Here is a 15,533-nt window from a genome sequence, read left to right as displayed (position 1 = left end):
ATCTGAACAAGTACCTTGGAGAAAGTATTCGGACAGATGGGATAGACTGTGGTCTTTTCCAGCCTGTGCTTTCTAGGTCACCCAGTTCAATTGTTGTTTGATCAGGAAACGTTGCAAATTGTGAAGTGCTCATCAGTTTCTGCTCCAGGTCAGAAGCTCCCAGCATTAAGTGACTGGCTTTTTAAAAAAAATACTTGCACTTGTGACAATGTTTGACAGACACACTCGAGACTCAAAATATATATTATCTTGTCTCACTACAGATATCACACCATTACAGGTGCAAAATAATATTTTTGTTTTAAAGTCAGGAATTTCATCCTGGGTTCTTCTGATTTGAAGCCTGAAATGTACATGCAATTTAGTGATCTCCAATTCACTGTAGCAATTTTCATATAGCTACAATTACCTGAATTCTGAAGTGCTTGAGCAGTGGCCTTAAAGCGACAGGCCAGGTTAGCAGCTAAACATCACAACCATGCTCCAGACCCCAGACTACCTGTGAGCAATGTTACTGGGGATCAGCTAGTTGGCATTTAAAATCTCACTGATTCATTATGGGAACTACTGACAACACAGAAAACATTACGGTCAGCCTCTGTAAACAAGTCAGCTCAACTTGAAACATCTACATTCCTGGCATTGTACGAGCGCGTAATCTAGAAAGGGCTGCCTTCTCCTCTTCAGGGTGTGAGCATAACTTCCTTTCTTCGAGGTAATGTAGCTGACATGATTACAATCTCAGGCTCTAGAATTTCATCAGGAAAGGGCTGCTTCAGTTACAATAAATGGCCATTCCTGTTGTGTTCCTATGGAGAGCGCCAGCGAATTCCAGAGGGAAGTGGATGGGTATCTGGCAAGAGATTCAGAGGTACAAGAGATAGAGTAGCATGCAGTACCTTTCAAACTTTGACATCAGTCAGATGGACCGCCATTCTCTTTCCTGGTCCTGTACATTCCCAGGTTTCAATGGAATGCATTTCAGGTGTTATATCAATGTCTGTCTTTCTGTTAAATATGAAGTTCTGCAGAGCCACAAATAATCTTAAACCAACAGCCACAAGGTGCCACACAACCTCTGCTGAATACTGACCGCACAAGAAAACATCGCTCACGTTAAGACCATCAACATCTGGACAAGAGGCTTCAATCTATTCAGACAAAAATTAAGTAGGTGAAGCTTTTACACTAAATACAGGACAGAGTGTTGGTGTAAACCCACTTTAGACAATGATGGTTCCAACCGTTTAGTACATCCCATTACTGCCGATGTTTAACCAAATCAGAGGCTATGACAAACCGATGACTTTGCTCCTCTTGCAGGTTGACGTCCTATATACAATTGGAAGCCTGAAAACATCTGCACAGTTGTGGCCTGGTTGCTCCCTGTGCCCTCCCTTCCCCCTCAGTTGGAGGCACTACTAGGCCACTGACACATGTCAGTGAACCAAGTCAAATTAGGTCTTTATTAAATGGAATTTTGAGATTTTTTTTTTATGTACTGGTCCTTTGGGGATCACACTCCACAAATTTTTTCCAACCAAATCAGAAGTCAGCAGCCTTGGTTTTCTATTTCCACCGTCATAGTACATTATTACACACCACCGGGGCCGGACACAGCCCTCCGGCTGTGGGTCTCACCGGGGCCGGACACAGCCCTCCGGCTGTGGGTCTCACCGGGGCCGGACACAGCCCTCCGGCTGTGGGTCTCACCGGGGCCGGACACAGCCCTCCGGCTGTATTCAACATTCTATTGGCTCTTTGTAGCTGCTCTGCATTGGTCAGACAAGTTGAGCGTTAAGTTTACAAACATTCGTAGGTCTCTTATCGATTCTTATCCCGACACCTTTCACTGAGTATGGAACACCCAGTCTACCAAGTTAAAACTGTATGGAGTTACATTCTCACCAACCATGATTGGAAAGGGATATGGTGATGTTCTATATTCAGAAAAATTGAACAGTGGCCCTAACAATGTCAAAGATTTAAATAAAGCAAAATTATCTCATCAGTACTGCCCCAAGCTCTGTAAAATCGAGCGTACATTACAATCATACCAGGCAAAAAAAAAGACGGTAAACACCTAGGACATATAGAATGAGGAGCACACAGTCTGAAGTTAAAGGTTGCAGAACTAATATCAATTAAAGAAAGCTGAACCAACCACCATAGAAACTTTAATCTTCAGCTCACAGTACTAATCTGTATGTAGAATGTGAAGATTACAGGTGTCGGTGTCAGGGAACAGTCCCTGTCAGGGAACTACAGGCCTAAACCGTAGCCTACATGCATAAACTGTAAACGGAATGTCGTCGGATTAGTCACAATCCCACAGCCACTTTTATATCAGGTCCCAGCTCACCGGCTCCCCATAAAAACTAGGTTTACTTTAGGATTATTGCCAATTATGGCACCAGCACCCCAATAAAAAAATATTTCATAATTCTCAACAAATATACATTCCATTGAGAAATAAAAACCCCACGGGAAAAGTGATCCATCCATGGCTAACTAAAGAAGTTAAGGATAGTATTAGATTAAAAGAAGAGGCTTATAATGTCAAGAACAGTAGTATGCCTGAGGATCGGGAGAGTTTTTAGTAACCAAAGGATGACCAAAAAATTGATAGAGGGAGAAAAAAGAATTTGGGAGTAAACTAGCAAGAAATATAAAAACGGATGTAAGAGCTTCTACAAGTTTTTAGAAAGGAAGAGAGTAGCGAAAGTAAACGTGGGTCCCTTAGAGGCTGAGACAGCAGTAATTATAATGGAGAATAATGAAATGGCAGAGATGTTAAACAAATATTTTGTATCTGTCTTCACAGTAGAAGACACAAAAAAATACCAGAAATAGTGGAGAACCAAGGGTCTAATGAGAGTGAGCAACTTAATGTAATTAATATTAGCAAAGATAAAGTACTGGAGAAGTTAATGGGTCTATAAGCAGATAAATCCCCTGGACCTGATGGCCTATGTTCTAGGGTTCTAAAAGAGGTGGCTGCAGAGATAGTGGATGCATTGGTTATGATCTTTCAAAATTCCCTAGATTCTAGAACGGTCCCAGTGGATTGGAAGGTAGTAAATATAACCCTGCTATTCAAGAAAGGAAGGAGAGAGAAAATAGCAAACTACAGGCCAGTTAGCCTGACATCAGCCGTTGGGAAAATGCTGGAATCTATTATTAAGGAAGTGGTAACAGGGCACTTAGAAAATCATAAGATGATTAGGCAGAGTCAACATGGTTTTATGAAAAAGAAATAGCGTTTGACAAATTTATTAGCGTTTTTTGAGGAAGTAACTAGAAGGGTAGATAAAGGGGAACCAGTGGATGTAGTATATTTGGATTTTCAAAAGGCATTCGATAAGGTGCCACACGAAAGGTTGTTACACAAGCTAAGGGCTCATGGAGTTGAGCGTAATATATTAGCACGAATAGAGGATTGGTTAAAGGACAGAAAACAGAGTAGGAATAAACGGGTAATTTTCAGGTTGGCAGGCTGTAACTAGTGGGGTGCCGCAAAGATCAGTGCTTGGGCCTCAACTACTTATAATCTATATTAATGACTTAGATGAAGGGTCAGAGTGTAACATATCCAAGTTTGCTTACGATACAAAGCTAGGTGGGAAAGTAAGCAGTGACGAGGACACAAAGAGTCTGCAAAGGGATATAGACAGGTTAAGTGAGTGGTCAAGAAGGTGGCAGATGGAGTATAATGTGGGGAAATGTGAGGTCATTCACTTCGGCAGAAAGAATAGAAAAACAGAATTTTTTTTTTTTAAATGGTGAGAAATTATTAAACGTTTGTGTTCAAAGAGATTTGGGTGCCCTCGTACACAAAACACAAAGTTAACATGCAGGTCCAGCAAGAAATTAGGAAGGCAAATGGTATTTTGGTCTTTATTGCAAGGGGATTGGAGTACAAGAGTAAGGAAGCCTTGCTGCAATTGTACAGGGCTTTGGTGAGGCCACACTTGAAGTACTGCAAACAGCTTTGGTCTCCATACCCAAGGAAGGATCTACTTGCCTTACAGGTGGTGCAACGAAGGTTCACTACATTGATTCCTGGGATGAGAGGGTTGTCCTATGAGGAACGATTGAGTAGATTGGGCCCATATTCTCTGGCGTTTAGAAGAATGAAAGGTGACCTAATTGAAACATAAGATTCTGAGGGGGCTTGACGGGGTAAATGCTGAGAGGCTGTTTCCATTGGCTGGAGAGTCTAGAACTAGGGAGCACAGTCTCAAGATAAGGGGTCAGCTATTTAGGACAGAGATGAGGAGAAATTTCTTCACTCAGAAGCTTGTGAATCTTTGGAATTCTCTACCCTAGAGAGTTGTAGTTTCTCAGTCGTTGAGTACATTCAAGGGTGAGACCAATAGATTTCTGGACTTTAGGGGAATCCAGGGATATGGGGATCGGGCGGGAAAGTGGAGTTGAAGTCGAAGATCAGCCATTGAATGGCGGAACAGCTCAAGGGGTCGTATGGCCTACCCCTGCTCCTATTTCTTATGTTCTTATGTTAAACCCAATGTAAAGCAGCTATTAACTCCTTAGACTAGCAGACAACTGTCGGCACTCCAACCTCAGATCTCCAAATTTACAACATCTTGCATACGCAACAAAATAGCATTACTCAATTAGTTGAAAAATGCCTTTTACGTTTAGTGTTCTTTATTCATTATTAAAAGCAATGCATCTAGAACTGTGCTGAACCTCACACTTCTCTAATTTAACGTCCCTCAGCCTTCACTCCCTCCCTCCTACAATCCACAAGCATAAAACCCATGCTTGGCATCACCTAATCCTTAGGGAAGGAAACCTGCCGTCCTTACCCAGTCTGGCCTTTTTGTGACTCCAGTTCCACACCAACGTGGTTGACTCTTAACTGCCCTCTGAAGTGGCCTGGCAAGCTACTCAAGTTCTATTAAACCCTTCAAGAAGGCAGTCCACCACCACCTTCTGAGGGCAACTAGGAACAGGCAGTTATTGCTGGCCTGGCAGTGACGACCACACCCGGAGGATGAGTTATATTAAATCAGGAATTAGTGATTTTTTTTTAAAAAACTGATTTTCTCTTTGTTGCCTTTGTAGAATAGACAAAATGTATTTCGAAGAATACACAAGGCTCTTGGATATAAATAAACCTGCATATGAAATCATACAATACCATTGTTATAAACAGCTTTACGACGCAAAGCATTCCTTTGTCAAATATAATCCACAGTTTGTAACACCCAATACCTGGGAGTAAATGTGAAGAGCAAACTTAGTAGAGAGGTTCAGATTTCAAGCCAAAACAGCAGGAGCTCCAGTTTCATTGCAAGTCACCCAAAACCCTCAAGTAAATTTCAGCCTTTAGCTCTCCCACATATCCTTTCATATAAACTGCCAACTCACTAATTGTTTGTTTTACAAGTTTCAAATTTATGTGCAAGTTCAGTTTTTGTTCAGTGCTGCTCATTGCAACTGCCTGTGCCCCCCAGTTCTTCATTGTGTGCGGAAATCAGACAAGACGATTAAAGATTCATTAAAAACTGATAATTTAAATATTGACAACCTTGTCAGCCAATGAGTTGGAGATGGGACAGGTCTTAGGGCAGGACTCACACCAACAGTGTACTGTACAGCAAACAAAGTCTATTTACTCAGCAAAAGAGTTTGTTTAAACAGTGCACTACAACAAACAATCTACAGAGTCTATTTAAAAAAAGGTCCCTACAAACTACAGCAAACAGAACTAATGACCAAAACTGCAGCAACGTCTCCTGATAAAAGCAGGATTATTTCTCCAGCAAAATGCAGTGAGTGGAGAATAGTTACATACAAATTATGTGCATAAAATCAATCCCAGTCACTTACAGCAGTGTGGTCTTCAGGAGCGATTTATGAGGGAATTACCCAATCTGCATTCTAGCTGGGAATAGTGGTATCACTATATGCAGCCAATATTGACACTGTTCAAACAAGACCAAATAGCTCTAGCAAACAGTTTAATTTGACTCAATCACCTCTTGACCTACCACTTCAGCTTTGATTTTGTACTAGTCATCTTTTCCAAAAACACCCCAGGTTATCCGTAGTTAGGAACAGTTTCTTCCACAAGTTAGTCACATTGTAAGAACTAGACATTCCCAAGCTCTGATAGTGGCCTCATTCTTTTGAAGTGTTGCCCTTTCATCCCACAATCCACTCATCTACACCCTACTTGTGATTTTAGAAACTTTAATTGCCTCTCATCCATTTTGAGTATAACCGTATACCTTGTTCAAATGGCTTCTGTTAAAATAGAAGCTTACGTCTGAAACACGAATTCTCAGTTCAGCCCACAGACACCATGAGATGGCTGTAAGGAGCAGCCCAGTACAATCCACTCTGGGCGACACACACACACACACAATGTGGCAAGAAACGTCAGGATCCAATCGGCTACTGGGAAGATGGGGTTTAGAACATGACGACTCAAATTTTACCCCAGCACGACTCCCCTTGCCCAAAACACTTTAATCGTAGCACAGAGTCCAGTCCCTTTACCACTGGACAATCAAGGGTCATTATAGCAGATACAGCATTAGGTCAATCAGGGAAAAAAAACAAGGTTACCAGCTCTCAGCCACTACTCAAGCACAGGACGCACCTTTGGTTCTTTTCTGCTTCAAAACAAGAAAAAAATCCCTTGGGAGGCACAAGATTAAAATGCAGTTTCAGAGTCAACCACATCCTCAGACTTGTTTCATGTTCTGATTACGTACCCCAATATTCCGTACCTTAATGACCATCCCCAAGCAGTATAACCACCTCTAAGCCTTCTCTTCCTCCAGCCCATTCAGAATCAAGATAATTTTTCTTCCAATCTGAGGCAGTGCTAGTCCCCATCCATCTGCATTACTTTGCATTCGATCCACATTAAGCTCCAATTGCCAGTCATTAACACACTGTTGCAGTCACTTGCTGCGTTTCCACAAACAAGGTCAGAATGTAATTTCTGTCAACGCTCACAGAAACCCCGTTTATCATCCACCGGCTCAAAGTACAGAAGCCTCAACCTATCTGGGGACTTCCTCACCGGCAAAAACTCAAGTCAGTTCAAATAAAGTCGACATAACAGCAACAGCCCAGCACAACCATGGTCAAATCACCAACATGCATTATTCAATCAGGCTTCCACTTAACTTTTCCTCCCCGTAATTTCCAGTTGTGCCCTTTCCAATGCTTTTTTTCCTGATTGACAGTACAAGATGGCTCATCACCATCTTCACAAGGACAACTTGGGATGGGCAATCAATGCCAGCCTTGCTAGCAACACCCACATCCCAAAGAATGATGTTTAAAAAAGTGTCCAGGATCAGGACTTGTGCTTTTCCACTTCTATCTCCTTATCCTATTTCCTGGCCAAGGTAGTGTCAAATCTGCATATTCCCTACAGAGCTTCAGTGAAAGTTAGTCTGGTGTGCGATTCCCATTCATTTTCCTTCACTCCCCACAGCAGAATACTGGTCATCCATTCTCTTTCGTGCCTGATTAAGATCGGGAACTCATCCTATCTAGAATCACAAAAATAAATCCATATATCTTCATACAATCATAGAAAGTTACAGCACAGAAGGAGGCCATTCGGCCCATCGTGTCTGTGCCGGCCGAAAAAGAGCTATCCAGCTTAATCCCAGTTGCCAGCACTTGGTCCGTAGCCCTGTAGGTTACGGCACTTCAAGTTCACATCCAGGTACTTTTTAAATGAGTTGAGGGTTTCTGCCTTTAACACCCTTTCAAGCAGTGAGTTCCAGACCCCCACCACCCTCGGTGAAAAAAATTTATCCTCAGCTCCCCTCTAATCCTTCAACCAATTACTTTAAATCTATGCCACCTGGTCACTGACCACTCCGCTAAGGGAAATAGGTCCTCCCTATCCGCTCTATCTAGTCCAGTCATAATTTTATATACTTCAATTAAATCTCCCCTCAGCCTCCTTTGTTTCAAAGAAAACAACCCCAGCCTATCCAATCTTTTCTCATAGCCAAAATTCTCCAGCCCTGGCAACATCCTCGTCAATCTCCTCTGCACCCTCTCTAGTGCAATCACGTCTTTCCTGTAATGTGGTGACCAGAACTGTACGCAGTACTCAAGCTGTGGCCTAACTAGTGTTTTATACAGTTCTAGCATAACCTCTCTGCTTTTATATTCTATGCCTCAGCTAATAAAGGAAAGTATCCCATATGCCTTTTTAACCACCTTATCTATCTGTCCTGCTACCTTCAGGGATCTGTGGACATGCACTCCAAGGTCCCTCACTTCCTCTACACCTTTCAGTATCCTCCCATTTATTGTGTACTCCCTTGCCTTGTTTGCCCTCCCCAAATGCATTAACCTCACACTTCTCTAGATTGAATTCCATTTGCCACTTTTCTGCCCACCTGACCAGTCCATTGATATCTTCCTGCAGTCTACAGCTTTCCTCCTCACTATCAACCACACGGCCAATTTTTGCATCATCTGCAAACTTCTTGATCAAGCCCCACACATTCAAGTCCAAATCATTAATATATACCACAAAAAGCAAGGGACCCAGTACTGAGCCTTGCAGGACCCCACTGGAAACAGCCTTCCAGTCGCAAAAACACCAGTCAACCATTATCCTTTGCTTCCTGCCACTGAGCCAATTTTGGATCCAACTAGCCACTTTCCCTTGGATCCCATGGGCGTTTACTTTTTTGACCAGTCTACCATGTAGGACCTTGTCAAGAGCCTTGCTAAAATCTACTACATCAAATGCGTTACCCTCATTGACCCTCCTTGTTACCTGCTCAAAAATTTCAATCAAGTTAGTCAGACACGACCTTCCCTTAACAAATCCATGCTGACTGTCCTTGATTAACCTGTGCGTTTCTAAATGACAATTTATGCTGTCCCTCAGAATTGATTCCAATAATTTGGTCACCACCAAGGATAGACTGACTGACCTATAATTACTCGGTCTATCTCTCTCCCTTTTTAAACAACGGTACAATGTTAGCAGTCCTCCAATCCTCCGAAACCACGCCGGTAGCCAGGGAGGATCGGAAAATTATGGTCAGAGCTTCTGCTATTTTCTCCATTGTTTCTTTTAACAGCCTGGGATACATTTCATCCAGGCCTGGCAATTTATCCACTTTCAAAGATGCTAATCCCCTTAATACTTCCCCTCTCACTATGTTTACCCCATCCAATATTTCACACTCCTCTATCTTCAAGGGCCTCTGGGTACATTCCACCAGTTTCTCATCAAGTTGTCACCCAGCGACATTCAACATATCCACACATCCCCAACACCTGAGAATTAGGTTCCACCCTTGTTCATTAAAAAAAGTAAACAATCTATTTGAAATATTCAGCATGGCCCTTATTCTCCAATTAATTTACCATATCAGTTTCTACTGGCCACTCAACTTAATGGTAAGAAAGCCCAAGAGGTGAAGATTCTCCACACAGCCATAATTTACTTTCCATAATTTATTTTTCTGACATCAATTTTCCTTTAATGATAGGCCTCTAATGTTTACATTCATATTGTATCTCACTCCCGATACCTTGTTTAAAACTTCATCTATCTGCAACACTTCACTTAATGAATCAGAGTCTCAACTTCCTGATCAAACAACAGCATTGTCCATATTATGCAGAATCAGCTCTAGCCCAGGGAGACTGTATTGGTTGAGTACATTTTGTTGGAAGCTCCAACCAGCAAGGTTATTTACATTATCACAATGTCAGCGCTGTTCTGCACCACACATCCTTGATTACCTGATCAACTGTACGAACAGTGTTGTACCAAAAGCCCTCCCAGCTGGCTCAGTGACAAGATGATGAATGGCGAGTCATTTTTTGTCGATTCAGTCCTCAGGTCAAAACCCAACGTTAGGTCAAAGAAGCACAATATTGTCTGCATGCCTTTCTCTCAGAAGTCTGCTTCTTGGGTAGAGATGCACCGGCACCCAAGAGTTATAAAGAGGGAGTGGATTACAGATGGCACACACTGGTGTTTCAATGCTTTGTTAGAGTGGTAGGATCTGGTTGGCACATAATTTCTCACACAAGATCCTAATATCAGCCATGTCACAGGGGAGGGGGAAGTGGATAGTTGAGGGTTATGGAACCAAGGCAGGTAAATGGAGTTAAGATACAGATCAGCCATGACGGAACAGAGTAGAGGGGCTGAATGGCCTATACCTATTCCTATGTTCTGTTGGGTCACAATATTGCAACTCTTCATGGCCAACTCCTTAAGGCAAGTGACTTTCCTCCTGTCTATCCTTGACTGAGAATTAAAGGAAATCAGTGTAAAATGTTTAGAAACAAATTTTGATGGAATGGATCAATGCAATCCAGATCATACAGCCACTAAACATCTATCTCTATCCAGTTGTAAAACAAGGAATCATGAAAGCTGCTAAAGGTGAGAACGTAATCAAAGCCACTTACCACATTTGTATCCAAGGCAACTAGGTTTCAGTGAACATAGGTATGAACACAGTTCAGGCTGCTGTTGAGTTATACAAATAAAATGCAACATGAAAGACACTTTCAACACCCAAAGAACATTCAACATATCATCATAGGTACAACACTGGAAGAGGCCATTCGGCCCATTATGCCTGTGCCGGCTCTTTCAAACAGCTCTCCAATTAGTCCCATTCCCCTGCTCTTTCCCCTCTAAATTTTTTCCCCTTCAAGTATTTATCAAATTCCCTTTTGAAAGTTACTACTGAATCTGTTCCCACTGCCCTTTCAGGCAGCGCATTCCAGATCATAACAACTCGCCGCGGAAAAAGAAAACGTAGGACAATCCAACTAAAATCCAAATGTATCAGTGAATTGGTTTTACAGAGAGGTCACTGGAGTTCAAGGTAATCCCCAAATTTTCAAGCCATTCTCCATCTCAAACCCAGTTTAGGTCAACTCAACCAAAACTGCTGCCAAGCACAAACAAACCTTCACCCTGTGGTTAAATGAAGTTGTTTTTTAAAAAGAGAAAGTGTAAGGAATGCAGCAATAAAATATCTGGTTTTGGTCAACCACCTGTTACATGCACGGAAACTAAATGACTGCCTGCTCCAAGTTAAATCTTCTCTCCTATTTAAATGCAGTTACATTGGACAATCTGACAACAACAGACACATGACTTGCTTCAATTATACAAGGTGCAAGTTACAAGTGTTCATTTATCAGGTTTGAGTTGCAGATTCTGTTCACTACTATTAGCCTATTTATAATCAAGTGTTCAAAATGTCAAAACTAACTATTGAATAGTTTTTAATTCAGATGCTCACTTCTACACACACAGATTATACTTCAACACCATTTTATTAGAGTAAAAACCCACAGTCCACTGTGCAGGACACCAGAGTTCAAACAAGAGAGCAAATAGTCAATGTTAAATACATCAAGTGAGTCTAAAGCCTCAGATTGCAGCAAAGCAAATAGCAAGTTACTGAATCAGATCTTGCCACACAATACCCCAGCACTGAGGCACAGTTAAGACATAACGCAACCCACACCCACAACTCTGAGTGCAGTTCCTGATCTCAGACATGCCGTCACTGGGAGACAGCAAGCAAAATACAATCACTGCCTCTTCTCACAGTCAATTACAGAGCAACTTGGGCAGAGGGAGACCCACAAATGGGAACACAAAACAGCAGCAGCCCTTTTACAGCACCTTCAACATTAGAACAGACCTCAGAGCTTTGGGGGGTGTGGGCCGGGGGGGGGGGGGGAGGAGGAGGAGGAGGGAGAGAGCGAGGGAGAGTCTCGCCGAGACCCCCTACATTACATGACATCTGGGCAAGAAAATCTGGAATATTCAAAATAAAAGTAAACCCCAAAGACACAGAGTTAAACCCCCCTCGCCCCCGCCCCCCTCGCCCCCGCCCCCCTCGCCCCCGCCCCCCTCGCCCCCTCGCCCCCGCCCCCCTCGCCCCCTCGCCCCCGCCCCCCTCGCCCCCTCGCCCTCGCCCCCCTCGCCGCCCTCGCCCCCCTCGCCGCCCACGCCCCCCTCGCCGCCCTCGCCCTCGCCCTCGCCCCCCTCGCCCCGGGATCCTGCTGACAGGTTCCAGCCGCGGGCCCCGGGTAAGGGATATAACGAGGCCGCGGGGAGGGCATTGGCCGCAGGCCCCCCCCGGACCCCCGATCCCCGGGTTTGGGCCCGGCGCCCCCCGGGTCCTACCTTTAAACAGGTAATCGTACTCGTCGTCCCGCGTCCCCATTTTGTCGGCCGAGTAATAAATATTTAAAGGCGAAGGGAAAGTGACCAAGCGACCGACTCGAGCAGCGAACTGACGGAGCGGCACCGCTCCGCTTCCCCTTCCGGGCTAAAGGTCACGTCGGGGAATTTAATCCTTTTCGACAAATGTTTTGTTTTTTTTGTCTCCATAACGCGGATATTTTTGAACCTTTTCTCGCTCCGTTTATTAATGAATGAATAATTACAGCGGGAATTAGATTAAAGTTAATTATTTATTCTGACGTCATCTTTGGGGCGGGGCGGACTGGTTGAGCAGCCGCGATGACGTCAATTAAGGGGTGGGGGTAAGACGTATATTAAGGGCGTGTCCATACTTGATGACGCGGTCCCGTCGTTGTCAATTATCGTTACGTCACGCAGTCGGAGAACGATGATGACGTTCCAGCGCCACCCAGCGGCAGCGAAACGAACGGCAGCGCCGTCCCCCCCCCCCCCCCCGCCCCGCCCGCGGGGAAAGCCGGGGAAATGCAGCCCGCGTCCCGGCTGCGCATGGCGGAGGTGCCGAGGCCTCACAGGGAGTCGGAAGGAGGGAGAATGCATTGAGAAGGGAATGTGACCCCCGGCCCACATCCTTGATGTCCCCGGTGTGAGGCGCTGCTTTCCTCAGAGGTTCCATGGTGTAATGGTTAGCACTCTGGACTCTGAATCCAGCGATCCGAGTTCAAATCTCGGTGGAACCTTTATTCTGGTCCCGGGATTTAAATTTATTCCAAACCCCCAAGGGGTGAGAAACCTCATCAACAAAACTCTTGTTTTATTCTCCCTCGGGTTTGCTCAGCACCAGATTGAATGTTCCTCCAGCAGATCCATCCCTCGCTGTCTCCACCACTCTCCCATGTGCACTCAAACTGAAGGGAAAACTTTAGTTGTTTGTGAACTGAGGCGGATTATTGTTTGCTAGGATTAAATATGGTGAAAAGAAAACATTTTTAAGAGAATAAAATTTCCATGTGCAAATCCCTTTTCTATCTTTTCCCATGATAAATGAATAAAATGTTTAAATGAATAGCAAAAGTCTGGATTTATTAATTTAAGTGCTGCGCTGCCTCATTAAATTCCTTTTTGCCAAACAAAGCATTGAGCTCCTTTTACAGGCACTTTTTATTTCGGTGTGAAAACCACCCAGTAATCAATTCAGTAATGTTTCAGAGACTTTTTCACATTAGGTGCTGGGGCTCAAGAACTTTTGGCAGTCAATATGACAAGCACTTCTGTGCTGGTGTGGAAATCACCTCATCAGTTGCTAATGCTCAATCTTTGTGTTGCTTATAACTTATCCCATATTTTAGCAACGTACAAACCCTTCGGCAACAAATGGTGGCAGAAACTCTGTGAATAATAGAAATGCCATCAACAAAGAAGGAGGATCTTTCTCTTGTCGATAAGGTGAAAGTATTTTTGATGCTGAATGGGCCAAACGTTTCCCAGATAAACTTTTGTTTGTCACAGGCTTTTAAAAAAAAGATATGTTGTGATGAAGCAAATGATATAAATATACTTTCAGTTTTCCATAACAGCTGTGTGACTTTTTACAGTACTGCCATTGTAATCCAGTTTGCATCTCAGTGGGTAGCACTCTGAGTTAGAAGGTTGGGGAATCAAGTCCCACTTGAGCACAAAATCTAGGCTGACACTTCATTGCATTACTGAGGGAGTGCTGCGCTGTTAGAGGTGCCGTCCTTTGGATGAGATGTTAAATTGAGGCCCCGTCTGCCCTCTCAGGTGGATATAAAAGATCCCATGCCAATATTTTGAAGAAAAGCAGGAGAATTAGCCTTGGTGACCTGGTCAATATTTATCCCTCAACCAACATCACTAAAACAGATTATCTGGTGATTATCATCTTGTTTTGTGCAAATTGGCTGCTGTGTTTCCTACATTACAACAGTGACTACACTTAAAAAAAAAACTGTAAAGCACAATGGGCATCCTGAGGTCGTGAAAGGCACTTTATAAACGCTTGTCTTTCTTTTTCTTGCCGAACTTGATACAACAGTTAAAACGGATGAGAGAATAGAATGGTAAAGTGAATAAAATTACTTGGCAAAATAATTATTCATTTAGCAGTATTCCTGTAATATTCCTGTCCTTATAAAACAGCACATCCTCTGGCCCACTATGAGCAGCACATGTACAAGTCATGTGGCTCACATGTCTGACACACTTCAGATGCCACATGTCAGACATCACATTTCAGAGTGTCAAAAATATTAAAACAGAAAAAAGCCAGTGAATATGGGGGTACATATTCCCAAATCTTTGAAGGTGGCAGGGCAAGTTGATAAGACAGTTAAGAAAGCATATGGGATAATTGGCTTTGTAAATAGGGGCATTGACGACAAAAACAAGGAAGTTATGCTAAACCTTTACAAATCAATGGTTAGGCCTCAGCTGGAGTATTGTGTACAATTCTGGGCACCACACTTTAGGAAGGATGTGAAGGCCTTAGAAAGGATACAGAGGGGGTTTACCAGGATGATACCAAGGATGAGGGACTTCAGTTATGTGGAGAGACTGGAGAAACTAGGATTGTTCTCCTTAGAGCAGAGAAGGTTAAGGGGAGATTTAATCGAGGTATTCAAAATTATGAGGGGTTTTGATGGAGTAGACGGGGAGAAAATGTATCCTCTAGCAAGTGGGTCAGTAACCAGAGGTCATAGATTTAAAATAATTGGCAAAAGATCTAGAGGGGAAATGAGGAGACATTTTTTTCACACAGAGAATTGTTATGATTTGGAATGCATTACCTGAAAGGGTGGTGGAAGCAGATTCCATAGGAACTTTCTAAAGGCAACTGGACACGTACTTGAAGAGGAGACTAATTTACAGGGTTATGGGGAAAAAGCTGGGGTGTGGAACTAAATTGGAGAGCTCTTTCAAAAATCCAGCACAGGCATGATGGGCTGAATGACCTCCTTCTGCATTGCAAGATTCTATGATTTCCTGCTAGTTCGTCTGACTTTGATAACCTGGCTACCTTCCAGTGGCAGGAGCCAGGGATTTACAAGCGACAATTACCCTCTAATCAACCTCAGGATAGTCCTACTTAGACTGCTTCTCCACAGGACATTAAAGGGACAGGACAGGTTAAGCTCAGTTCCATCCCAGTGGATAAACATCCTAATTGTGCTTTAGACACAGATGAGCCATGAGCAATGCCATAGGAGTTCAGCTAGCTGTGATTAAAAAAATGCAACATTAGATGGGGATTAATTGCAATGCGCCAGCCCACTGCCTGTTCAAATCCCGCCTGTTCTGA

General features: G+C 43.4%; 1 protein-coding gene and 1 non-coding gene across 2 annotated transcripts in view; one reads left to right on the top strand and one right to left on the bottom strand.

Annotated features, from left to right (window-relative positions):
- The window catches only part of rab11a (RAB11a, member RAS oncogene family), a 35,928-nt gene extending 23,578 nt beyond the window's left edge, over positions 1 to 12,350 (bottom strand). The window contains exon 1 of the mRNA XM_067971270.1: positions 12,197 to 12,350. Within this exon, the coding sequence (XP_067827371.1) occupies positions 12,197 to 12,236 (40 nt within the window). The 5' untranslated portion in view covers positions 12,237 to 12,350. The remainder of the gene's footprint in view (positions 1 to 12,196) is intronic.
- A 532-nt stretch (positions 12,351 to 12,882) lies between these two features.
- trnaq-cug (transfer RNA glutamine (anticodon CUG)) lies at positions 12,883 to 12,954 on the top strand. The gene has a single exon. It is a non-coding gene; the product is annotated as a tRNA-Gln (tRNA).
- Positions 12,955 to 15,533: the final 2,579 nt, after the last annotated feature.

The sequence above is a fragment of the Heptranchias perlo genome, chromosome 34, assembly GCF_035084215.1.
Source record: "Heptranchias perlo isolate sHepPer1 chromosome 34, sHepPer1.hap1, whole genome shotgun sequence".
In the NCBI taxonomy this organism is placed as follows: Eukaryota; Metazoa; Chordata; class Chondrichthyes; order Hexanchiformes; family Hexanchidae; genus Heptranchias; species Heptranchias perlo.
Note: the sequence above shows the minus strand (reverse complement) of the source record. Positions and strands in the feature narration are given on the sequence as shown.